The sequence below is a fragment of the Rattus norvegicus genome, chromosome 2 (assembly GCF_021556685.1).
Source record: "Rattus norvegicus strain SHRSP/BbbUtx chromosome 2, alternate assembly SHRSP_T2T, whole genome shotgun sequence".
In the NCBI taxonomy this organism is placed as follows: domain Eukaryota; kingdom Metazoa; phylum Chordata; class Mammalia; order Rodentia; family Muridae; genus Rattus; species Rattus norvegicus.
Genome location: NC_141535.1, coordinates 181,802,394 through 181,829,862, shown reverse-complemented (window position 1 = coordinate 181,829,862; position 27,469 = coordinate 181,802,394). Strand labels below are relative to the sequence as shown.

General features: G+C 40.4%; 2 protein-coding genes and 1 pseudogene across 2 annotated transcripts; 2 read left to right on the top strand and 1 right to left on the bottom strand.

Moving 5' to 3' along the window:
- Positions 1-3,784, top strand: LOC100911679 (TD and POZ domain-containing protein 2-like). Its single transcript, XM_087638679.1, has 2 exons — positions 1-1,051; positions 3,729-3,784. Exons 1-2 carry the CDS (start codon positions 1-3, stop codon positions 3,782-3,784), a joined length of 1,107 nt encoding a protein of 368 aa, XP_087494805.1.
- Positions 3,785-5,938: 2,154 nt separating this feature from the next.
- Nip7-ps3 (nucleolar pre-rRNA processing protein NIP7, pseudogene 3) lies at positions 5,939-16,186 on the top strand (annotated as a pseudogene).
- Positions 16,187-23,873: 7,687 nt separating this feature from the next.
- Positions 23,874-24,968, bottom strand: Tdpozl1 (TD and POZ domain containing like 1). The gene is given in 1 exon segment (XM_087643800.1): positions 23,874-24,968. A coding segment is annotated over 1 exon segment (1,095 nt).
- Between the last annotated feature and the right edge of the window lie 2,501 nt (positions 24,969-27,469).

Here is a 27,469-nt window from a genome sequence, read left to right as displayed (position 1 = left end):
ATGACAGGGGACCTGGAAGCCAAGATCTGTGGCTTCACACATATCAGTGTTCAGAATTTCTCCTATGAGTGGACGATTAGCAACTTTTCATTTTGCATGGATAGAATTTGGAAAATTATTACAAGCCCAGTGTTCTCGTTAGAGGCCAATGAAGAACTACATTGGTGTTTGAGAATATACCCAAACGGTGTTGATGAAGAAAGCAAAGATTACCTGTCTCTTTCCCTGGGTTTGCTCAGTTGTCCAAAGAGCCCAGTTTTGGCAAAGTTGCACTTCTGGATCTTAAATGCCCAAGGAGAGAAACATCAAATTACAAAGATCCCAAATGTTTTAAGGTTTCCTCCAAATGAACAATGGGGATTGAGAAAGTTTATCCTTCAAGATTTCCTCCTTTCCCATAGGCATTGGCTTCTCCCTGAAGAACAGCTCATTCTGTGTTGCAAGGTATCCATCATAGGACCCTGCTTTAGCAGGCCTGGACAAAACATGACACCTGCAATCAAGGATCCAAGACAGATTTTGGCCGATGACGTAGGAGAGCTGTGGGAAAATTCCCTCTTCACAGACTGCAGCCTGGTTGTAGCTGGCCAGGAATTCAGAGCTCACAAGGCCATCCTAGCAGGTCACTCTCCAGTTTTCAGAGCCATGTTTGAACATGAAATGCAGGAGCGCCTAACAAACCGCATTGAGTTCCACGACATTCATCTGCAAGTCTTTAAGGAAATGATGGCCTTCATTTACACAGGGAAGGCACCACACCTCCACAGCCACTCAATGGCCACTGGTTTGTTGGCAGCTGCTGACATGTATGACCTGCAGGAATTGAAGGACATGTGTGAGGATTCCCTGTGCAGGAACCTCTCTGTGAAGAATGCTGTACCAACTCTCATCCTGGCTGACCTGCACAGCACAAAGCACCTGAAGACTAGGGCCATGGATTTCATTATACTTCATGCTTCTGAAGTCTCTGAGACCGTGGGATGGAAGTCAATGGTGGAGTCACATCCCCACTTGGTGGAGGAAGCATTTTACTCCCTGTCTTCCATACAGTGTCCTGGCTTGGAGCCCTCACTCTAATGCTGAAAGACATTTTAGGAGCTTAAAGGCTATGACCTACACCTGGATACTAACAGCTGCAACAGTGTTTTTAACAAGGACTTCTGTTTAGATTACAGTTTTGCTGGAATGTTTACAGTGAATCTGGGGCAAGGTAGCATGGTGGCTATGGATTGCAGAGAGCTGTAATATTTCAAAATGGTGTGTAAGGAAAGGGCACCACTAGGGTCTTGGACATTCTAGCTGTCATCTATTCTGTTGATGTTGCTTTTTTCTTGTCTGATGTCTTGGACCTGGAATTCATCTGGCCTGAAGCAGATCTAACTGACTTTCTTTGGAGAAACCTGTTTGCATTGGACTGAACAGAATAGGTGACCTAACTTACATGAATTGACGGACATGTAAAGTTTTCCACCTAATTCATGTGTATTATCTATCTGCAAATAAAAATTCTTTCAATTTTACTGTATGTATTCTCTTAATTGCCAGTTGCCTTATTTTTCTAATTAAGACTTCAATTCTTGTATTGAGTCTACTTAAGAGAATGAGAAACCTTGGCTTACTTTTGCTTTTGTACACTGGCTTTGAGATTCTCCCCACTTAAGTTGATGTTGATTTGGGATTCTTCTATACTACCATTATTATATTTAGCCACATCATCTGTGTGCCAATCTCTGGAGAACTTTTATTATTAAGAGATCGCTTCTTAAAGACCATGTCCTGGTCTAGTTTAATGATCATGTTCTTTGCTTTTTGTTTATTTCCTTTTTTTTCTTTTTTTCTTGCAGTTAGTTTATGTGGTCAATTGAATTTTATTGATTTTTGTATATTGAATCACTCTTACTCACCTTGAGACAAAGCCTACTTTTTTTGTAAATAATATTTTTAATGTGTTCTTCCAATTATTTAATGATTATGTTTACATGAGTCCATAAGGGAAATTGATGTGTGTTTTAGATATCAGTGTAACTGTAGTCTCTTATAAAATAGAGTGGGAAATATTCCTTCTCTTTTTATTTTGTGAAATGATTTGAGGAGTTTATGCTATAATGCCTCTTAGAATAGCAGGTGAAAATTATGGCCCTGGGCATTTTTTGATGGAGAGACTTTTAATGGCTGCTGCTATACTTTGATGCCTTTGATTTGGTGCACACATAGTGAGAATTTAAATGGCAGCTTAGGCGTTTTTCCTTTGATGAGTATTAGTGTCCTTACCTAATATGAGTTCAACACACATTCATGTGATACTGCCCAGAGGGATTGACTGTACTATGACCTTACTCCTCTAGACTTCTGAACACATAGATGTACAGGGGAGACAGTTTGTGTCCTATTTACCATTGACCAGTAATTACCTTTATAATTGGAAGTTGTAGACCCCCTCCCTGCATTTTCAAAAAGACCTTCATATCCCCTAGGTCTTTTAGATTCAATCATGTTGACTCATAAACTCACCTGGGATGACTGTCAACAACAGTTCCAGGTTCTTTTCATAACTGAAGAAAGTGAGAGAATTGTCGGAGAAGCTTGGAAATTGGTTCTAGAGGAAAATGGTCTGCCCACACAAGTCCAGGCAAATATTGATAAAGCCTTAACTTTGACCATACCCAACTGGGATTTTAAGGCTGTTGAATGAAGGGAGAGTCTATGTGTCTACTACCAGATTCTGTTGGAAGAGCCTTAGGGAAGTTTCATTCAAATTGGCCTATAAATTTACCTATGGTAACTAGCTGAAATAGTGAGAGCTCTACAGAATATTTAAAAAGATCTGTTTGAAGCCCATAAGATTTACATTCTCTGACTTCTGGTTTTAGGTTTCTTCCTTTACTCCAATCTATTGCTGGATGAAAACTCTCTGGTGACAGTTATGCTAGACTCCTTTCTACAAGTATACCAGAGGATCATTAGGTACAGCTCCATTGACGTTTTCTCCAGTTGTATTTGATTCTACCTAACATCTCTGGACTATTCATCCTCTGATTCCTGGTCCTCCAGACACTGCCAGGTAGGTGTGGGCTCCTGCTTGAGGCATGGGCTCAGGTTGTACCAGTCACTTTGTATCCACACTCACAACTTCTGTGTGATTATTACCCTAGGACACCTTCCATATGGAATAGATTATAAGTTGAAGATTGAGTGGCTGCGTTGGTGTTCCAATTCCTTTCACTGGATGACATGCCTGTTTACAGAAGGTGGCCAGTTCAGGCTTCAAATCCCAACTAAGGGTCTTTGCTAGTATTGCTCTTGTAGATTCCAGGGAATTTCTATTGCACTGGATTTCTTTCCTCACTCCTGAAATAAGTCTAACTTCCACTGATCTCTCCCAGTACTCTCTGCTTCCATAATGTTCCCTCATCTTTGCTTTATCCATCCCCACCTGCCCATTGTCGCCAGGGAATCTATACTATTGTCCCTCCATTGAGAGGACACTGCATTCCACACTTGAGCTCTCTTGGTATTGATCCCATGGGTCTGTTGTATGATTGTTCTTTGCATCACAGCTAATAACCAATTTCAAGTGAATTCATTTTGTGTGAATTTCTGGGACTGGATTACCTCACTACGGCTTTTGCCTGCAAAATTCATGATGTTATTTTTTTATCAATATTTTAATGCTCTATTGAGTAAATGTGCAATTTTCCCTATCCATCCTTCTTTTGAGTGTCATCTAGGTTTCCAGTTTCTGGGTGTTATGATTAAAACTGCTATGAACATATTTAGGAAATGACCTTGTGGTAGGATGGAGTGTCCTTTGGGTATATGTCCTGGAGATGGATTCCCAGTTATCTGAGAAACGGTCAGAGTGATTGTCATAGCGTCTGTACATGTTACCATTTCTACCAGCACTTATTTCATAGCCTTAACTGCATGGGCTCTCACTTGTGTTTTTGAACTTAGCTATTCTGAGAAGTATCAGATGGATTTTTAGAGTCATTTTGATTTGCATTTTTTCTGAGAACCTAGGATGTTAAACATTTGCTTAAATGCTTCTTAGATGTTTGAGATTCCTCCATTCAGAATTTTCTATTCAGATCTGTACCCCATTTTTAGTTGGTTTATTTGGTTTCATAGTGTTTAGATTCTTGAGATGTTTGTATATTTTGTAAATTAGTCTGCCATCAGATGTTGGTTTGGTGAAATATTTGCATTTCAATAAGCTGCCATCTTCTCCTATTAACACTGTAAAAATCTCTCACAGAAGCATTTCAGTTCTGTGACGTCCCACTTATTAATTCTTGATCTTGGTGGCTGGGCTCTTGTAGTTGTGTTAAACAAGCTATCTAAGCAAGTTTCAGGGCTCTCATGGTTATTCATGTAAACTTTACAATAGAGGAACTGATAATCCTACAGATTTATGAATATGGGAGATCTTTTCACTTCAAATGTTCTTCAATTTGTCTCTTAAAGACTTGAAACTTTTATCATGTAAGACCTTCATTTGTTTGGTCAAAATTAGTTAGAGTTATTCTATTTTGTCGAGGCTATTTCTTTCTCAGGCTGTTTGTCCCTTCTATAAAGGGGGACTCTATAAAGAGTTTCTTTATTTGTAGTTAATGTTGTATCCAGTTCCTTTGCTGAAAGTGTTGTTCAGCTGTAGGAATTCTCCAGTAGAGTTTTAGGGTCAGCGATGTTTCTCATATCATCTGCAAACAACATTTTAATTTCTTCCTTTCCGAATTGTGTCCCCTTAGTCTCCTTCACTTTTCTTAGTGCTCTACATAAGACATCAAGTATTATATTAAACGAGTATGGAGAAAGTAGAAAATCTTATCTTCATTTTGATTTTGCTGGAATTTTTTTTTAATTTCTCACCATTTAACCTGATGCTGTTTATGGTTATGGTCTAAACTGTGCTCTTATGTTTAGCCATGTCCCTTGTATCCCTAATCTCTCCAAGACTTGTGTTAGGTACCACGGGGTCCTGATTTTTGTCAAAGGCTTTTCTACATGTAATGAGATCTTCATGTGGCTATTTCTTTCAGTTCTTTTATATGGTAGATTGCATGTATTGAATTTTGTCTGCAGAAACATCCCTGCCTCTCTGGGACGAAATTTTCTTTGTCCTAGTAAGTGATTCTCTTGATGTGGTCTTGGATTTGGTTTGCAAATACTCTATTGCTTGTTTTTGCATCTGTGTTCATAGAGGAAATAGGTTTGTAATCTTGCATTTCTGGGTCATTGTGTGATTTGAGTATCTAGGTAACTGTGGCCCTCTAGAATGCATTGTCAATTGTTTCCTCTACTTCCATTTTGTGAACTCATTTGAGGAGTACTGATGTTAGCTCCTCTTTGACATTCTGGTAGAATTCTGTCCTAAAGTCATCTTATCTTGAGATAATTTTTCTTGTGGAGAAGTGATTTATAATGACAGGTTCTATATAACTAGGGCATATAAGTCTCTTTTTATTCCTTTTTTCAAAAATTTTATTAGTTATATTTCTTTACTTAATTCAGAGGAAATACTTACATTCCAAATATTATTCCCCTTCCTGGTTTCCTGTCCATAAGCTGCCATCACTTCCCCTCTCCCTCCCCCATGATCATGATCATGTTGTAAGTGGGACCTATTGAGGAATTTAACCCTATCTCTTAGAGATTTCACTGTAGTGGAGTAATGGCTTTTAAATATGTCCAGAGGTTTCTCTGGCTTTCTCCAACGTTTAGTTAATTTCGATAAGGGATTGCGGATCTTATGATTTTATCAAAGAACAAACTCTTTGTTTTATTTTACTTTTTTTATATGTCTGTGATTTGTTTTGACAATATTCAGCCTCCATATCCCTCTCTTGTCCCCCTCCAGTCACCCTGGAATGCTTCCCTTCCAAATGTCTCCTTGATTCTTCAATATGTATGTGTGTATGGGGGGTATGCAGAGTGCATAATGTGTAATGATCAAATCATGGTAACGATGATTGTAATATTTTTAATTGCTATCATTTGTAATCTGAGCATCTCTACTTTTTTTTTGAAATTACACTTATTTTTTATTGAATATTTTTATTTACATTTCAAATGTTATTCCCTTTCCCGATTTCCCAGCCCTAGGCCTCCCTCTACAGTCCCCCTTCTCTTTCTTCTATGAGGGTGTTGCCCCTCCCCAACTATCCCCCTGACTGACACCCTCCTTACATTCATCTATCCTTTTGGGGTCCAGCCTTGGCAGAACCAAGGGCTTCTTCTCCCATTGGTGACCAACAAAATCATCCTCTGCTACATATGCAGCTGGAGCCATGGGTCTATCAATTGTAGTCTTTGGGTAGTGGATTTCTGCCTGAGAGACATTTGTTTTATTGATACTTTGTATTGTTTCAACTTTATTGACATCAACGTTGAGTTTGACTATTTCTTTCTGACTACTCCTTTGTGTGTGTTTTGGTTTTTGTTTTGTTTTTGTTTTTTTCACATTTCTATCTAGAGCTTACAGGAGTGCTCCTATGTTTCAAGTATGATATCTCTCCACCTGTTTTCTGTTCTAAATTATCTTTGACAGTTGGGTTGATGATTTCTATGGAATCTTCTGCTCCTCAGATTCTCTCTCATATCTTTTTATTCTGTTGGTGATGCTTGTATCTATGGCTCATTGTCTCTCCTTCGGTTTTCTATATCGAGGGTTGTCTCCCTTTGTGCTTTCTTCATTGCTTCTATTTCCATTTTTAATTCCTCCACCTGTTTGATTGTATTTTCCTGGATATCTTTCAGGGATTTTTGTGGTTTCTCTCTGTAGGCTTCTACCTATTTATTTATGTTTTCCTGCATTTCTCTAAGGGAGTTCTTTATGTCTTTTTGAAGTCCTCCATCATCATGATCTAATGTGATTTTAAGTCTAGATCTTGCTTTTCTGGTGTGTTTGGATATTCAGTGTTTGCTTTTGTGTAAGAATTGGGCTCCGATGATGCTATGTAGTATTGGTTTCTGTTGCTTGGGTTCCTGTGCTTGCCTCTTGCCATCAGGATGTCTCTGGTTTTACCTTATTCTGCTATTTCTGACAGTGGCTAGACCGTCCTATAGGCCTGTGTGTAGGGAGTGGTGTAGACCTGTTTTCCTGTTTTCTTTCAGCCAGTTATGGGAACAGAATATTCTGCTTTCAGAGAGTAGTCTTTCCTGTCTACTTGTCTTTAGTTGTTCCTGTGGGCCTGTGTCCTGAGTCCACCAGGCAGGTCACTTGGATCAGAAAAGTTTGTCTTGCCTGTGGTCCCAGGGCTGAAGTTGCACCTGGGGGGCGGGGGGGCTGCTTTTGAACTCTGCATGAGGGCTGCAACCAGGAGGGCCTGAACTGGTTTTCCCGGGGATCCCAGTGCACTGGGGTCTCAGATGGCATTAGGTGGATTCCCCTGGAGTCAGAAATGTGGGAAGAGTATAGTCTCTTCTGGCTTCCCAGGCATGTCTGCCCCTATGAAGGTTTGGCTCTCGCTCCCACAGGTTTGGGTGCAAGGAGCTGTTTGACCTGGTCCCTTCAGATCTGGGTGGTGTCTGAACTGCAGTGTTGAATGCCACTATCTTCCTGTTTCCACAGGCCCTATACAATGTCCTCTTGGGACAGGGATGTGGGCAGGGGTGGGCAGTACTTGGTCTCTCCTGCCATGCAGTCTCATGAGTGCCCACCTGTCTGGTTGGTGAGCTCTCTCTCAACGGGTTAGGGAGCAGGGAGCTGTTTGACAAGATAAGCAAGGTTCCAGCTCCAACTAAAAAACGGAAGTGTCTGATCTCAGAGGAATATTGCCCCTGTGAGTCCTGATTCCACCAGGCAGGTCCCGTTGAGCATAAAAGTTGGTCTTATCTCTGGTCCTGTGGCTGAAGTTGCTCCTCGGGGGCTGCTTTTTAGCTCTCCGTGAGTGCGGCAACCAGGAGGTCCTGAACTGACTTTTCCCTGGGCCCCATGCACCGGGGTCTCAGATGGCATTAGGCATTTTTCTCTGGAGTTAGAAATGTGGGCAGAGTGTAGTCTCTTCTGGCTTTCCAGGTGTGTCTGCCCCTCTGAAAGTTTAGCTCTCCTTCCCTCAGGTTTTGGGTGTAGGGAGCTGTGGATGGGGTCCATTCTGGTCCAGGCAGTTTCCCTGGTGCTCCAGGCATGAGTGCCCCTATCTTCTGGTTCCCAGAGGCCCTATAAAGTTTTTCTTGGGCCAGGGATCTGGGCAGGGGTAAACAGTATTGGTGATCTCTCCCTCTCTGCAGTCTCATGAGTGCCCACCTGTCCGGGGGGTGAGTTCTCTCTCCCACAGGTTTGGGACCAGGAAGCAGTTCTCTACACTTTTCAATTAGTCACATATTGCTATGAACTTTCCACTTATATCTACATTCACTGTGTTCCATAAATTTGGGAATGATGTATATCCATTTTCACTTAATTCTAGAAAGTCTTTGATTTTTCTTTAAGGGCCTCTATCATTTCCATAAGGCTGCTCTAAGGTCTTGTCCCATTCTTTATCTGTGTTGGAATATTCAGTTTCTGCTATGGTAGGGTTGCTGGGTTCCATTGGGTACATGCTGTCCTGGATGTTATTGGTTGTGCTCTTCAGGCTGACATCTAGGCACCTAAGCTCTGAAGATTATAGGTCTGGGTGATGAGATCTGCTTTTGTCTCTCCAGGATGAGTATTTTGTTCTTTCTCTCCGATTCCTGGATTTTAGGAGGGTATCGTGGCTTTCTGGTGCATTGTAGAAAACTTTGTATGCACCTGTTCTCATGGCCTGCTCTGCTTGCATGCTTCCAGCCTGTGCCTGCTGGGATTGGAGGGTGTGATCATGGGGTCATTAGGAGGAGTTAGGGTTGGAGATCTTTGTGATCCCTGTGATCCCCACTAATATAGCAGGGAAATGGAGACTGCAGCAGGTTTTATGCTACAGAACTAGGGATGGGACTCAGAGTTTGTGTTTGGAGAAGCAGAATGATTTCTATGGATCCAACATCATCCTACATGAAGCCCTGGCAGTAGTGACCTTTGAAATTAGCAGGAAAGGGAGCTGTGGTTGTGTGTTCGGACAAAGCAACAAGTGAGGAGAGGGAGAACACAAAGGAAAGCTCTTTAGGATCCACTGATGAGAGGAAAGGATGGGGCACAGGGGTTTGATGCATTCTAGGAGGTGAGACTGTGGTAGAGCATCTATGGGAACTGAGGGAGAAATGAAGTTTGATAGGCAGCCTGCCAGGTTTAAAACCTCTCAAGTTAAACTAAGTTTAACAAAATAGAATTAACATTTGATCTAGCCAAAATTGATATACTTTTTAAAATAGTTAACATAGGCCCACATTCTAATCTTCTAGCTTTACACATAGAAGGTGTAATTATAGGCTGTAGTTTATGAATGGGTAAACAATATGAGGAACTAAGTGTCTTCCTAAGGACACATTACTATGACTTTATAAAAAAATAAATCTTAGAAAGGACTGAAAGAGCTTGAAGGGGCTTGAGACCCCATATGAATAACAATGCCAACTAACCACAGCTTCCAGGGACTAAGTCACTACCCAAAGACTATACATGGACTGACCCTGGGCTCCAACCTCATAGGTAGTAATGAATAGCCTAGTAAGAGCATGAGTTGAAGGGGAAGCCCTTAGTCCTGCCAAGACTGAACCCCCAGTGAATGTGATTGTTGGGGAGAGGGCGATAATGGGGGGGAGTATGGGGAGGGGAACACGCATAGAGAAGGGGAAGAGCATGCGTTAGGGGTATGTTGGGCCAGAGACCAGGAAAGGGAATAACAATAAAAATGTAAAAAAGAAATACCCAAGTTAATAAAGATGAACGAAAAAAAAATTACTGACTTTTCAACAGTTTGTATTTGAAGGGAAATAAGCTTGTGTCCTGTAGGATTCTGGGGTCTTCCTGGTGGACACCCACAACTGTAGCAAACACTGTTTTCATTGACATCACTTTAAATATTTTTGTCTGGTGTTTGAATTATGTGTAAATGAAACATCAATGGAATCCTGTATGTTGGGATTCTTCTCTACACTGGGGTGTGAGATTCACACAGGCTGAGTTGTGGGGCGGTCCTTTCTCCATCGTTGAAGTAAGGAACCCATTCCTTAAGTTGGCAACAAATCGAGGCTTCTGCTTACAGACACTTGCTTGTTTCTACTTCAGTGTTGTGGTAACTGTGAGGGACACAGAAGAGGGTCCTCCTTGCCTTTTTATTAACTCATTTATGTTGAAGATATCCTAGGAGTGGAAATATTAGGGCCAGAGCATCCTGAAATTTTTCAGGTTGGAGGGACTGCCAAATAGGTAATTTTGTCAACTCAGACGTTTTCCAGACTAGACAGTCGAAAACTTCATTTTTCCACAGGTTCACTACTGCCTGGTTCTGACAGATGTTAAGGATAATTGTGATAGATGATTAACTTGTGATTTTCATTTCCCTGTTGTTTTGTATCATTGAAAGGATTGGTATTGCTGTAAGAAACACTATGACCTGAAATACTTTAATCAGCCTACACCTACATGCTCACATTGCTATTAATCCCTGAACGAAATCAGGACTAGAATTCACACAGGAAGCAGGAGCTGATGAAGAAGCCATGGAGAAATCTTACGTTTGCCTTGCTTCTCCTGGCAATGTCAGCTTGCTCTCTTATGGAACCCAATGACTACCAGAACAGGGAACACACCATGCACAATGGTCTGGCCCTCTCCAATCAATCAATACAGAAAATGCCTTGTAGCTGGATTTCCTGGAGGCATTTTCTCAGTTAAGATTCCCTTCCATCAGATTCCTCTACTTTGCCTTGTTAGTTAATATAAGACAGGCCAGCATTTGTAGTAAAGTTGGAGATCCCTTGACTTTATTATGAATCATGTGCACATTCTCCTTGATGATGATGTGCCTGCTCTTGTCATAATTGCACAACTTGGTTTTGTTGTTTCTTTTATTTAATATTTGTTTGGCTGTTTTTGTTTTGTTTTTTTTTAATATTAATTTGTTTAAGAAGAATGACATCAATTCAAATAAACTAATTTCCCATGGCAGCCTTACTCACTGTGCATTCCATGCCACCACTTCAGTTTAGGTCCTTCTGCTTCTACTTCTTGAATATAATTTTCAGAAGGACGCCTCTGACTTTTCAGAGTTGATCTTTTGGGGAGTTATAAATAATGGTGTGGATATTCATGTGGAATCTGTGAGTTTGTTTTCATTTTGGAGAGAGGGAATCAACATATATGTGACAGACACACCTATCAATCACCCAGGAGACCGACTTTTTCCAACGCAGGCCCCTTAGAATATACAGTTTTTCTGCATATAGAGAAAACAGAGATTTTCATCTCTTCTAGGCAGAATTTTGAATCGTTTTTCACAATGACCTTCTTGTATATAAGCAATTTCCTCTGACAATCACAAGACAATTGTGAACTAAAACACTAATCACTCCACACATAACCACAGCCCAATTTCAGGTGGATTCGTTCTCTCTCTTTCTCTCTCTCTTTCTCTCTCTCTCTCTCTCTCTCTCTCTCTCTCTCTCTCTCTCTGATTTGAAATAGAGTATCTTTATATAGCCTTGGCTGTTTTAAACTCACTCTATAGAGCAAGCTGGTCTAAAAATAACACAGAGATGTTCCTACCTCTCCCCCTGAAGTCTGGAATTTAAATACTTGACTTCTTAATTCATAAGGCACAATATTAAGACTGGAAAAGGATATGAAAATGAAAAATATATAATGTAAATGTATTTTTATATATATGGAAAGTACATGGTTGTCGTGCAGGAATTGGGACCTATCAGTGCAGAGACAGAGGAAGAGGAATAGGTGTCTGGTAGTTTGGGCTGCACACGGAGCTCACCACAGTAGAAAGAGATGAATGGAAATATCAATGTATATCTTTCTACCCCAATTTGCTTGATATGATTATTCCCTCTGCCAAATGCAAAAGGAGATCTTTCTCATGCTCTCTTCTTCTCCTTATATGTATACATTCTCAGTTACTGTTGTAACATCTTTCTGTACTCCACAATAGCCTTCATCCTCCTATCCTATCTCTGTCTCCCTGTTAAGATTAGTCATGAGTACCACACACCCCGACTCACTTACTCCATTAATGTATGCCCCAGAGAACAATCAATGTAAATGTTCAGTGTGCCTCTGGCATCCTCTGCTTAGTCTACAGGCAATTTTCTTTTTTCTGGAATCAATCCACAAATACAGGCATGAAAGTTGCATCTGTGTGTTTAGCAGAAGAGAGAATTGGGGACCTCAACATGCTAGGCAAGTTCCCTACCATTGAACTAAGTTTTCAGACTTCATAACTTTATTACTCCTATGAGTTCTTTTAAAAGAAGTGTACAGCAAATCAGTAGCCAACATTAAATAAAATGGAGAGAAATTAGAATCAATATCACTAAAATCAGGGACAAGACAAGGTTGCTTACTTTCTCCCTATCTATTCAATATAACACTTGAAGTCCTATGCAAAACAATTAGAGAACAAAAAAGGGTCAAACAATACACATTATAAAGGAAGTATTCAAATTACTACTATTTGCAGATGATATTGTAAACTTAAGGAACACCAAAACTTCCACCAGAAAAGTCCTAACCTGAAAAACAACTTCAGCTAAGTGTCTGTATATAAAATTAACTTAAACAAATCAGTAGCCTTTTGCTACTCTAAGGATAAATATGCTGTGAAAGAAACTAGGCCAATGACACTCTTCACAATAGTCACAAATAATAAAAAAAAATAACACCTTGGTGAAACTCTCACCAAGAAAGTGAAAGATCTGTATGACAAGAACATCAGTTGTCTTAGAAAAAGAATTGAGGAAGATATCAGATTTTGGAAAGAACTCCCATGCTCATAGATTGGCAGGATTAATATAGTAAAAATGGATAACTTGCTGAAAGCAACATGATGATTCACGGTAATCCCCATTAAAATTTCAACTCAAATCTTCATAAACTTAGAAAGGGCAATTTGCAAATTGATTTGGAATAACAAATACACAGGATAGCAAAAACTATTCTTAACAATAAAAGAACTTCTGGGGCAATCACGATCCCTGACCTCAGACTATATTACAGTGCAATAGTGATAAAAACTGTATGATATTTGTAAAGAAACAGGCAGGTAGATCAGTGGAATAAAATTGAAGACCCAGAAATGAACCCATATACCTATGGTCGCTTGACCTTTGACAGAATAGCTAAAAGATTCCAGGGGAAAAATGACAGTATTTTCAATAAATGGTACTGGTTCAACTGTCAGTCAGCATGTAAAAGAATGCAAATTGATCCATTCTTATTGCCTGCTACAAAGCTCTAGTCCTCGAGTATCAATAACTTCCAAATAAAACCAGATATACTGAAACTAACAGAAGAGATAGTGGGGAAGAGCATCAAACACATGGGCACAGGGGAAAATTTCCTGAACAGAACACCAATGGCATATGCTCTAAGATCAACAGTAGACAAATGAGACCTCTCAAAATTGCTAAGCTTCTGTAAGGTAAAGCATACTGTCAATAGGAAAATATGGCAACCAACAGATTGGAAAAGATCATTACAGATCTCACATGCAATAGAGGGCTAATATACAATATACACAAAGAACTCAAGAAGTTAGACTCCAGAGAATCAAATAACCCTATTAAAAATGGGGTACAGAGCTGAACAAAGAATTCTCAACTTTGGAATATTTAATGGCCGGGAAGCTCTTAAAAGAGATATTCAACATCCTTAGTCATCAGGAAATGCAAATTAAAACAACCTTGAGTCACAAAAGTCAGAATGGCTAAGATTAAAAACTCAGGTGACAGTAGATGCTGGCAAGGATGTGAAGAAAGAGGAATACTTCTCCATTATTGGGGGATTACAAACTGATATAATCACTGCGGATATCAATCAGGCAGTTCATCTGAATTGGACATAGTACTTTCCCCCAATATAACAAGGATATATGGACCATTATATTCCCAGCAGCCTTACTTATAATAGCCAGAAGCTAGAAAGCACTCAATTGTTCTTCAACAGAGGAATGGATTCTGAAACTGTGGTACATTTCCATTGCCAAGTACATTGCAGAGGCCAAGAAGTGCTTGCTGACAGGAGCCTGATATTGAGGTCTCCTGAAGATGCTATTCCAGAGCTTTACAATACAATGGGAATGAATGCAGCTAAGCATGGGGCCCCAATGGTAGAGTTCAAGAAAGGACTGAAGGAGCTGAAGGGGTTTGGAACACCATAGGTAGAAAAACAATATTATCTAACCAGAGAACTCAGAGCTGCTAGGGACGAAACCACCAACCAAAGAGTACACACGGAGGGACCCATGACTCCAGCAGCATATGTAGCAGAGGATGGCCTTATCTGCCAACAATGGGAGGAGAAGCCTTTGGTCCTGTGAAGGCTGGATTCTCTAGTGTAGAAGAATGCCTGGGCATGAAGCCAGTAGGGAAATGTTGGTGTTAGGGGGCACATCCTTATATAAGCAGGAGGATGGGGATGGGAGTGGGGGTAACCAAAAAGGAGATAAAGTTTGAAAAGTAAATACATGAAATAAAATAAAAATTCTTAACCAGTTTTTCTAAAGAAATCTTAGGTCAAGAAGGACATAGAGCATATATTATTGTGTTTCTGAGACTGATGTCACTTATAATTTGTTATATCAGTACTTGGGGCAGCTGAGGTCTCTAATCCCAGCACTGCAGAGTATAAGACAGAGCAATCATTATTACTTAGAGGTCAAAATCATCTACATCAAGAATTGTAATATAACAAAAAAAGATGTAGGTTTCTGTAAATCCAATAGAGGGGATTCAAAAAGTTCATTTATTGGGTTTTCTATTCTCCCATGGTCATTGGTTTCTCCCTAAGACCAGCCCAGGCTCTGCCGCAAAGTGAGCATAGTACAAGGGTCCTTTAGCATTTCTGGACAAACCAGTAAGTTTTTAATCAACATTCCAAGAAATGTGAAGCCCCTCCTGGGTTGGTATGGCTTCACAATGATGGGTAAAAAAAAACCTTCCATTTGGAAAAATAGGAGAATTCAGCCAGGATCAGCTGATTCACTGTCCAGAACATTTATGAGATGCTACCAGATTTTTAGTGTAAGTCATTCAGTCTGCAACCTACACACACACAATGCACTACCTGTCAAATCAGAAACCAAGGAGTATTTGATCACAGTCCATAGTGTTGGAGTGTAGTGCCAGGGAAATGTTCGCAATCTCCTAAAACACGCACAGAAGCTAATCTGAAACAAGTTAAATCAGGGTCTTTATTCCATTCTAGCTAACTCAGGCCCCTCCAACACATCACATTTACTGGCACAGAATGATTATATCAAATTTGATATCAGGGCCTACAGGAGGACTCCTTTTCTGATGTTAAAGGGTAACCTTGCCTATCCCTGGTTGATCTGCATTTATCAGTCCAGTGGCAGACTTTGACACACTTTTTGCATTTTCCAGGAGGCTGAAGTTTTCTCTTTGTATTGTTTCTAGGTTAAAAACTTTTTTCTAGTCATGTCTTGCCTATAATCCATTTTCAAATTACCTTCTGTACCACAATTAGAATATCTCCCATTAGGGATGAAGATCCCGGGAGTCAAGCTAGGGGAAAAAGAAGCCTTTGATTGTAAAAGAGGCCCGGGTTCTGTTTGAGAAGATTTCAAAATACATTGGAGAGAATCTACAACTCCTACTGGACAGATTGGACGGCACCTACTTTTTCTAGCTCCACAAAGACCAAGTGTATTATCTGAGTGAGATGAGCCCTAAACTGGACGCCAACATATCTGGAATAAGCTAGTGTCCCTGGGGACATGTTTTGGAAAGTTTACTAAGACCCACACTTTATGGTTGCACATTAAAATACCTTGTACCCTATGCCAAGTATGGACACAAATGGAGCAGAGCAATCCTTCTTGTATGGAAACCCGGTGTGAAATCCTGTCTGAGTCGAATCACTGAATACACATCTCAGTACCAGGGAGTAGTGGTTTATTCCATGGCAGACATTCCTTTGGGTTTTAGGATAGCAGCGAAGTCTACCCAAGAGTGCAGAAAAGTGGACCCCATTGTAGTGGTCATGTTCCATCAAGCAGATATTGCAGAGTACGTATGCCAAGAAGAGACATTGATTTATAATAGTCATCCCAAGAACATTTTGCTGTGTGAGAGGACTTAGCTTTGTTTCCTATGTGCTAGCCTTCATGTTAAACCAGGATAACACTGAGATATGCAGCTTGGATTCTTATCAACAGAAATGGCTCAAAAATAGGGTTTCTGGAACTCTAGAATCAAATCCAGGTGGATAACAAAGGTAAGGCCAGCTCAGGCTATTTGGCAAGTTCAAGGCTATCTTGGGCTACCTACTGAGATTTTTCTCAAAAATCTAAAACATGCAAGCAGAACCTGTGACCATTTGTGTGAACAAATAGAGTGTTTCTATTTTGTATCTGCATCATGTTTGTTTGAATCAGGAGACTTATTCTGAGTGACAGCTTCTCAGATACTTCAGTGAGAACAGGGGTAATCTTTTTTTTTTATTTTATTTTTTTTTTATTAACTTGAGTATTTCTTATATACATTTCAAGTGTTATTCCCTTTCCCGGTTTCCGGACAAATATCACCCTCCCCCCTCCCCTTCCTTGTGGGTGTTCCCCTCCCAAACCTCCCCCCATTGCCACCCTCCCCCCATAGTCTAGTTCACTGGGGGTTCAGTCTTAGCAGGACCCAGGGCTTAGGGGTAATCTTATTGTTAACTGTGATACCACTTTTCCAGGATGATAATAGCACAGTGGACTTTAAGGATAGTGTGCCACGCCTGTGGTTTTATATATGAAGTTTAATACATTTAAATATTTTAAAAATATCTACCATTTTGATTTTTCTTAATACCTTTAGAAATTACTTCTGCCATATTATCACTATAAACATGAGATTCAATAGCAGATGTATCTCTAATTTATTCATCTATTGGTGCTGAACTTGCCTTTAAATGTCTAATCACCCTCTTCAATCTGAATTTCCATTTTCAAAAATTTAATTAGTCTTTTTCTGACTTTTGAATCTGATATTATTCTATTGTTGCTGAAGTCAATCTTTGCAAAAATTGAGGGAAGACTTCCTTTGGACCCTGAATAATTATAGTATGTGACACAAACCTCTGTCTGGACTCTTCAATTTTATCTCAAGCATTTAAAGCTGCTAGACGAAATTGCATTAAACTATGATCATGAAATTCAAGCTGGATTTGTAATTCAGCATTCTATGATAAAAAAATTCAAGTCTTTGAACAAATTGAATGAGTCAGATGACAAAAAGTTTTGTTATGTTTATGAATCAGTTGAATTAACATAATAAAATAACAGATATCCTTCCACAAGTGATAAAGAGATTCAATGCAATGTCTATCAAAATTTCCTGGATGGCTGTATGTAGAAGAATGAAGCCCAAGAAGAAGGAAAACCAAAATTTGAATACTTCATTCCTTCTAAAAAAAGAGAACAAAATACTCATAGGAGGAAGTACAGAGACAAAGACTTAAGGAAAGATCATCCAGAGACTGCCCCACCTGATGATCCATCCCATATGCTTCTGCCAAACCTAGTCACTATTGCTGATGCCAAGAACTGCTTTCTGACAGGAGCCACATATGGGTGTCTCCTGAGAGGCTCTACCAGAGCCCTACTGATACAGATGAGGGTGCTTGCAGCTAATCATTGCACATCATAGGAACATCAATGGAGAAGTTAGAGAAAAGACTGAAGGAGGTGAAGGGGTTTGCAATACCATAGGAAGAACAACAATATCAATCAAACAAATGTCACCAGATGTCCCAGTGACTAAATCCCCAAACAAAGAATACATATAGAGAGACCCATGACTCCAGGCACAGAAGTGGAAGAGTATGGCACTGTCCAGCTTCAATGAGAGGAAAATCCCTTCGTCCTGCGAAGGCTTGATACCCCATGGTGTTGAACTTTGTTTAGGTGGGTGTGAATGGGCACATCCTCATAGAAGGGTGAAGGGGGAGGCAGTATAGTACAGAGGGGAAAGGGGATAACATTGGAAATGTAAATACATAAAATATCCAGTCACCAAACTAGATAAGATGGATGAAGCAAAGAAGTGCAGGCTGATAGGAACTGGATGTAGATCTGTCCTGAGAGACACAGCCAGAATACAGCAAATGCATAGGCGAATGCCATCATTAAACCACTGAACTGAGAACGGGACCCCCGTTGAAGGAATCAGAGAAAGGACTGGAAGAGCTTGAAGGAGCTTGAGACTCCATATGAACAACAATGCCAACCAACCAGAGCTTCCAGGGACTAAGCCACTACCCAAAGACTGTACATGGACTGACCCTGGGCTTCAACCTCATAGGTAGCAATGAATAGCCTAGTAAGAGCACCAGTGGAAGGGGAAGCCCTTGGTCCTGCCAAGACTGAACCCCCAGTGAATGTTATTGTTGGGTGGAGGGCAGTAATGGGGGGGAGGATTGGGAGGGGAACACTCATATAGAAGGGGAGGGGTAGGAGTTAGGGGGATGTTGGCCTGGAAACCAGAAAGGGGAATAACAATCAAAATGTAAATAAGAAATACTCAAGTTAATAAACATGGGGGGAAAAAGTGACCTCAAGCTGACAGGACTAGGCTTCCTTAGCAGATACTTGTTTACCCAGCCTGCTTAGCTCCAGTAGCAGGTCATATCTCCAGTTCAGTGTTGACCTGTGAATTCCTGTTCTACCTTCTCTGGACATTGGGTATTTCCTGATCCAGACTGGGGTAGCCTCAGCCTTCAACTGGACTAGAACTGAGGTCTTATGATGGGCAAGTCCTATTGGGTTCTTTTTTTTTGTCCAAACCTCAAGGAATTTTTCAAGGATCCTCTGAAGATAAAGAAAGGCTTAGAAATGTGACTGGAAAGGGAACAATTTGTACTCTTGTTCTTTTGTAAGGCACCAAAGTGGCCTTAACACAGGAGTGAAACCCACAGAGTACAGATTTGCTTGAGCTTACCTCTGATCTCTTCCCCAGTTATGGTCTGGGGGAGCATGATTCCTGGCCAACTTACCATAATGTTGTAAGACCCCATAGTGGCCTTACCTCAGGAGCGCCACCCACAGAGCACAGATTGACAAAGTGACTGATGCAATAGCCTGAAGATATAAGGTTTTTAATTCACATAGGTGGGGTTGCTCTTCCAAACAGGAAGAGGTTAAATGACCACCAGGGTGGGGAAGAACCCCACTCAAATCTCGAGACGACACAAACCCCCAAAAACTAAGGAGAAACCTGTCTTGATGTAATAAACAACAGGTGTAATTGAGGAACCAGAGCTCTGGGAATGACATGTATCTCACACATTAGACAAAGGAGTCGACCCCGAGCCCAATTAGGGGAAGGTATTTATAGGGAAAATTACATAGGCAGTTGGCAACAGTCACACAAAGCAATTTCACTGGTTGATTTACATTGGCACACATAATCTAACTTGGGCTCAGTTCAACTCTAGGCCACCCTGCTTCAGAGACAAGCTGACCCTAGTTCTTGTTTTTCTCAGAACTGTTGAGTCAGGCCTTATCAAGTTCAGATGGTTTGTGGTGGCTATAGCCAGGCTACATCTTATGTTATTCTTTGCTGTGAGGTGCACTTGTCCTCATAGCAGGGTCAGTGGGGGATATTTTAATTCTTTATTCTTGCAAGGCAACCCTGAACCCAAAAAGCACACAACTTTTTCATTACACAGGGCACACTTCACCAACAGTGTTAGCTTGCTTATTCTCATTGCTGGTACACAGGACAAAGGACCTTGTCAGGTATTGGCTGGCCTGCTCAAAGGGCAGTTCTTGCCTCAGTTAGATATGTTCATCATCCAGCACTACAGGTGGCCTTGGTGAATCACTGGGAAAGAGTTAGGTTGGCACTTCCCTTTGGGGAGGGGGAAGTGAGCTGCATGCTCGATCAGGGTCAGCATGACATCTTGTGGTTGCTCTCTGAATTTACCACAGGGAGGTGTAGGGAGTCTTTCGAAGAACAGGTGTTTTCGTTTTGTCCTAGTTAGCTTGGTCATCGTCAGTGAGACCTGGTCATTCTTGACTCAATATCTTGATCACCAAAACTATATCATATCACGTGGCATCCTGATGTCAGAAGTATCTCTCAGAAATGTCACAAGTTTGTCATAGGCTTCCTGACCACCAGATATATTTCTCAAAACCTTGTTTTTACAGCTTTGTTTCTCATATCTATGAAACTATGAAACTATTACGTCAGCATCAATTGTCCTCTTCTCCTCATAAATATAAAGCCAGGGACACATGTCTAAAGTTGCTGAGTTCTCCTGCTTGCAGGAACTGGAACATGGGCCCCTTGTTCTATTATACTCTCACTAGCTTCCTCTTTTCTAAACCCTTCACTGTCTAAACTTGGTTGTCCTGGATATTGCTCTGTAGATTGACCATGAATTTAGACATCTGTATTCTGGTCTCCTGGGATTAAAGGTGAGTACCACTACACTTGTATTTAAGCATTGCCTTGCCTAGAACTTGCTCTGCTCTAGTCTGGCCTTGAAATCAGAGCTCTGCTTGTCTTTGCCTCCTAGGATTAAAGGTTTGTAGTAAATTGCCTGGAGTGTGAACTTAGCTGGGTGGGATCTTACCCCAAGGTCATTACTTCCTTATTTAATTTACTATCCTTGAACACAGTATTCAGCTCCAATTCACTTTCTGTTGTCCCTTTAATACTCAAATCACATATTTTGTTTTCTCCTCTTTCAACCTCCTTTTTTTTATTAAAATGCTCTTCATAAGAGTGAATTTTAGCAACTATACAAGAGACCTTGCACTAGGCTGTTTTGAGTCTTTCTTTTTCCAGAAAATGAGTCTAAATCTCTTCAACTTAACCTCAGGCAGACACTTCAGACAAGAGCAAAAAGTGGCCACATTCTTCACCAAAATACCAGAAAAGCAGCCTTCATAGCAGGTACAGAAATTCTTCTCCTCTGAAACCTCTTGGACCAGGCCTGAACAATTCAAATTACTCTCAGTAGCAAAGTCTTCCCCATTTCTACAAAGATGGTCCATTAAGCCCCATTTTAAAACATTATATGGCTTTCCCAATCCAAAGTCTCCAAATCTACATTCCCCCAAACAAAAGCATGGTCATGCCTATCACAAAAATACCCAGCTCCTGGTACCAACTTCTGTCCTAGTTAGGGTCATATTGCTGTAAACAGACACCATGACCAATGTATGCTTTATAAATGACAACAATTATTTGGAGCTGGCTTACAGTTTCCAAAGTTCAGTACATTATCATTAATGAGGGAGCACGGCAGTGTCACAATATCCAGGCAGGCATAGGAGGACATCTTTACCAAAGGAAGCCAGGAACAAACTCAGCAACCTCAGGCACCTGGGAGGAGGTCCTCCAAGCCCAATCCCACAATGACACACTTACTCCAACAAGGCCATGCCTTCTAATAGTGACACTGCCTGGGCCAAGCATATGCAAACCATCACAAAGGGAAACATTATATCCAGCATGTTTATTCCCTCTGGGTTAAAATGGATCTGTGCTCCTATTTAGTGAAGAAATGTTTTCCATCTGGGAGTACTGGCATTCAGAAATAACCATGAATGAATCTGACTTATTACAAAATCAATCTTTCTTTGGCTAGACACAGATAAGTCTTGGTGGCTGTTGCCCCTGTACCCATTTTTTATTTTGAAATTGGTGCCAGTGCTTGTTTCAAGACAGAATTTTGTGCCCTGTGCCCAAAGAAAACTATTAGGCTTTCCCCTACTCCTTCAAGTTTACCCAGGGCATGGAATGGAGATGATCCACAAGGCTCTCAGTCATACAGTTCTTCGTACATAAGGTTATAGGACATTGCTTGCCTGCAAAACAATCCAGGCACTGAAGTTCCTGACAGATATCAGCGTCTGTTTGTTGAAAAAAAAGCCAAGCTTCCCACTGATAATTTTTTCTCATTTCTGTGTCTGAGAGAATGTAAATCTTATGGGCTTCAAACAATTCTTTTTAAATATTCTGTAGAGCTCTCACTATTTCAGCTAGTTACCATAGGTAAATTTATAGGCCAACTTGATTAAATCTTCTCTGAGGCTCATCAATTAGAATCTGGTGGTAGACACATATACTCTCCCTACCTCAACAGCCTTAAAATCCCAGTTGGGTATGGTCAAAGTTAAGGCTGCATCAATATTTGCCTGGACTTGTGTGGGCAGATTATTTGCCTCTGGAACCAATTTTCAAGCTTCTCCAACAATCTTCTCACTTTCTTCAGTTGTGAAAAGAACCTGGAACTGTTGTTGACAGTCATCCCAGGTGGGATTATGAGTCAACATGATTGAATCTAAAAGACCTAGGGGATCTGAGGGTCTTTTTGAAAATGGAGGGAGGGGATCTACGACTTCTAATTATAAAGGTCATTACTGGTCAATGATACATAGGACACAAACTGTCTCCCCTGTACATCTGGGTGTTCAGAAGTCTAGAGGAATAAGGTCATAGTAGCGTCAATCCCTCTGGGCAGAATCGCATGAATGTGTGTTGAACTCATTTTAGGTAAGGGCACTAATACTCATCAAAGTAAAAACGCCTAAGCTGCCATTTTAATTCTAATTATGTGTACACCAAATCAAAGGCATCAAAGTATAGCAGCAGCCATTAAAAGTCTCCCCATCAAAAATGCCCATAATTTTCACCTGCTATTCTAAGAGGCATTATGGCATATACTCCTCAAATCATTTCACAAAATAAAAAGAGAAGGAATATTTCACACTCTATTTTATGACAGACTACAGTTACAGTGATATCTAAAACACACATCAATTTCCCTTATGGACTCATGCAAACATAATCATTAAATAACTGCAAGAACACATTAAAAAATATCATTTTTCAAAAACAAAGTAGGCTTTGTCTCAAGGTGAATAAGGGTGGTTCAATATAGAAAAAAATCAATAAAATTTAATTGACCACATAAACTAATTGAAATAAAGCAAAACAAAAGGAAGCAAACAAAAAGCAAAAAACATGATCATTAAACTGGATCAGGACATGGTCTTTAAGAAGCGACCCCTTAAGGATTGGGGATTTAGCTCAGTGGTAGAGCGCTTGCCTAGCAAGCACAAGGCCCTGGGTTCGGTCCCCAGCTCCGGAAAAAAGAAAAAAAAATAAGCGACCCCTTAATGATAAAAGGTCTCCAGAGATTGGCACACAGGTGATATGGCTAAACATAATAATGGTAATATAGAAGAAGCCCATATAAACATCAACTTACATGGGGAGAAACTCAAAGCCAGTATACAAAAGCAAAGGTAAGTCAGGGTTTCTCATTCTCTTAAATAAACTCAATAAAAGATTTGAAGTCTTAATTAGAACAATAAGGCAACTGGCAATTAAGAGAGTAAATACAGTAAAGTTGAAAGAATGTTTATTTGCAGATAGATAATACACATGAATTAGGTGGAGAACTTGACATGTCAGTTAATGCATATAAGTTAGGTCAACTATTCTGCTCAGTGCAATGCAAACAGGTTTCTCCAAAGAAAGTCAGTTAGGCTCTGCTTCAGGCCAGTTGAATCCTAGTTCCAAGACATCATACAAGAATAAAACATCCACAGGATAGATGTCAGGTAGAGTGTCCAAGACCCTAGTGCTGCCTTTCCCTACACAGAATTTTGAAATATTACAGCTGTATTAAATGCATATTCACAATGTTGCCTTTCCCCAGATTCACTGTAAATATTCCACCAAAACTGTAATCTAAACAGAAGTCATTGTTAAAAACACTGGTTGTAGCTATTAGCAGCCAAGTGTAGGTCATAGATGTCAAGCTCCTAAAATATCTTTCAGCGTTTTAGTGAGGGCTCCAAGAAAAAACACTGCATAGAAGCCAGTGAGTGAAATGCTTCCTCCACCAAGTGGGGATGTGACTCTACCATTGACTTCCACTCCAAGGTCTTAGAGACTTCAGAAGCATGAAGTATAATGAAATCCATGGCCATAGACTTCAGGTGCTCTGCGCTGTGGAGGTCTGCCAGGATAAGAGTTGGTACAGCATTCTTCACAGAGAGGTTCCTGCACAGGGAATCTTCACACATGATCTTCAAGTGCTGCAGGTCAAACTTGTCAGCAGCTGCCAACAAACCAGTGGCCATTGAGTGGCTGTGGAGGTGTGGTGCCTTCCCTGTGTAAATGAAGGCCATCATTTCCTTAAAGACTTGCAGGTGAATGTCATGGATCTCAATTCGGTTTGTTAGGTTCTCCAGCATTTCATGTTCAAACATTGCTCTGAAAACTGGAGAGCGAGCTGCTAGAATGGCCTTGTGAGCTCTGAATTCCTGACCACCTACAACAAGGCTGCAGTCTGTGAAGAGGGAATTTTCCCACAGCTCTCCTACATCATTGGCCAACATCTGTGTCGGATCCTTGATTGCAGGTGTCATGTTTTGTTCAGGCCTGCTAAAGGAGGGTCCTACTATGGACACCTTGCAACACAGAATGAGCTGGTCTTCAGGGAGAAGCCAATGCCTATGGGAGAGCAGGAAATCTCGAAGGATGAACTTTCTCACACCCTGGTGTTGGTTTGCAAGAAACCTTAAAACATTTGGGATCTTTGTAATTTGATGTTTCTCTCCTTGGGCATTTATGATCCAGAACTGTACCTTTGCCCAAACTGGGCTCTTTGGACAACTGAGCAAACCTAAGCAAACAGATAGGTAATCTTTGCTTTCTTCATCAACACCGTTTGGGAATATTCTCAAACACCATTGCACTTCTTCATTGGCCTCCAGTGAGAACACTGGGTTTGTAATAATTTCATAAATTCCATCCATGCAAAATGAAAAGTTGGAAATGGTCCACTTGTAGCAAAATTTCTGAACACTGATATGTGTGTAGTCGCAGATCTTGGATTCCAGGTCCCCTGACATGTCTTCTGGAGGCAATTTGGAGGTTAAAGTTGATCTGAAAGAAAGTAATAGAATTTACTCTTTCCTCTATAAGATACAATTATGGAGAGCCTTTAGATTTTATTTTCAATTTCTGCTAAATTGCCCCTTTATATTCTTGGAACCACCTATTTCTAAGCAGGTTCTGTAGATTTCCCTACTTGGTCTACCAAACATAAAACAGACCCACTATGACTGTTAAATCTCTCTCTCTCTCTCTCTCTCTCTCTCTCTCTCTCTCTCTCTCTCTCTCTCTTTCTCTCTTTTTCTCTCTCTCTCTCCCACTCCCTCTCTCTCTCCCTTTCTCTCTTTCTCTCTCTCTCTTTCTCTTTCCCTGTCTGTTTGGTTGTCTGTTTGTGTCTGTATGTCTCTGTCTTTCTGTGTTCCTGTTTCTCTCAGTCTCCACTACCCCCACTCAAACCTACCATGGTTCTGTATTTCTCTGTTTATGTTTAGTGAATCTTAGGTCAATGGTAACTAGTTTTGACTATTCTATCCAACATTGGAAGTGATTGGAAATGTGCAAACAATATCATTTCAACTATGTTGTATTAATCAGCGTCCTGTACTAAACATAAAGAATAAGTTTATATAAATAGTGGATGTATGAGAAAAATATGTAGGCAGAAGTCAACCTCATATAAAGTTGGCTAATGTCAATGTTTCTTCCACAAGGTTTGAGGTCTCAGGTCCTCTTCAGAACTGAGCAGAATCCTGCAGAAGTAGGTTCAGATGCCAGTGAAGAAATGAGCTTGCTACTAAAGTGAGAGCAAGCAGGCAGACTCACAGCTTCCTTCTTCTATGTACTTATATAGGCCTGCAACAGAAGTGGGGCCCAGTTAATGGTGTGTCTTCTAGACTTAAGGTTTGGATTAATGGTGTATATTTTCCAGACTGAAGACTCAGATTCAAGGTCTGTTTTTCTACCCAAAGAGTCTGTAGTTGAACTGGATCTACTTCAACTTAAGCCACAAACTGTTAAAAGGCATCCCCTTCCGTTTTTAGGTTACTTAAGTCCACAGGTAGTCTAAACAGGAAGACATTCAGTACTCCTTCACAAAGAAAATGATGTTTCATTAGTGTGGTGCATTGGGGTTGTGGGTAGGGTGTGGGTGCCTGAGCTAGAAAAGAAAACAAAGACCCTGTATGAGTTTTGTCAGATAGGCTCCTGTCTGTTATTTGGGGGGAGGGGTTGGTGAAGAACTCTCCAAACTGGAATGGGGTAATATTTGGGATGTAAATAATATTAAATAAATAGTGAAGAAAAAGTAACCAGTACAGAGAAATGTAAGAAGGGAGGCAGTTTTTCCAGGAGAGTTTTTCAGAGACAGTTTGAAGAGAGAAAAATAGAGACACATGGAAAGACAGAATGATTCAGAGAACAAGAAAGGAACCAGGAGAACACAATAGTTCATGAAAGTTAGTATGAGGCAAAGAAGAGCGGCTCAGGAAAAACTGAAATAATTCAGGTTGAATCAGATACAATGGAGAAGAGTTTTAAACTACCCATCCAGACCTCAGAAAAACCTAAATAGGAGTGATTTATTAACTTATAAGTATGAGAGTCTAAATTTTTTTCTAGGCCTAGAATATACTTAGAGTCTAGAAGCTTCCAGCTCTAGGCCTAAGTGAACAGGTAGAGAGAGAAAGCCTCAGAGATGACAATAAATACAGATAATAATAGCTATTTTTACAATAAAAACACTAGAAAGTCTTCATCAGCTCTAAACCAGATGTGACAGCTAAGCTGCTCCATGAACAGGTCAAACCCTCTGCTCTGCATTCAGCAATAGAGGATGAATGACCACAGGGAAAGGAATGACCACTTGCCCCTCAAAGAAAACATGCCCATTTATCTCTTTGTGTTTTTCTCTTTTTATACTTTTTTTTTTGCTGATACTCAGCCATTTTTGCTAATTTCAAGATTTAACAAAGCTGTGACTTTCCTTCAGATAGAGGTGTAGCTTCAGCACCATCTTAATTAAGGGTAGTCCGCTGAGTCACTACCATCTTTGTTGTGGCCAGGTAAGGTTTTCCTATGCTATTGTTTCAGCACCATCTGAGCTAAGGCAGATCATATGACTGTTTGTAGCTTCAGTGACATTTTAGTTAATTACAGGCCCATATTTGCTATAGGCAGTTACTTAAACACTGCCCCCTTACATTAGAACAGCCTTAGAATCTCTAATTTCTATCCTGACTTGGTAAATCTTTATTAAATATTGATATAAAGATTTACAGCAGTACAAATTTTAATACATTCAGACTCCTAGATAGAATTAAAAGCCCTTGTTGCTTCTTTCTGTTCCTGGAAAGGTTTGGTCATCCCTAAGCTCATCTTTAAAGACTGCCCATGAACCAATTAGATTCCATCTGCAAGTAACCTGTCAATCAATAGCCTAATCCCCACTTGTGATTTATTTTAGAGGGTGGAATTCCTCTCCTGTTCTTCTCCTGGAATTGGAATGCTCTTCATCCAAACC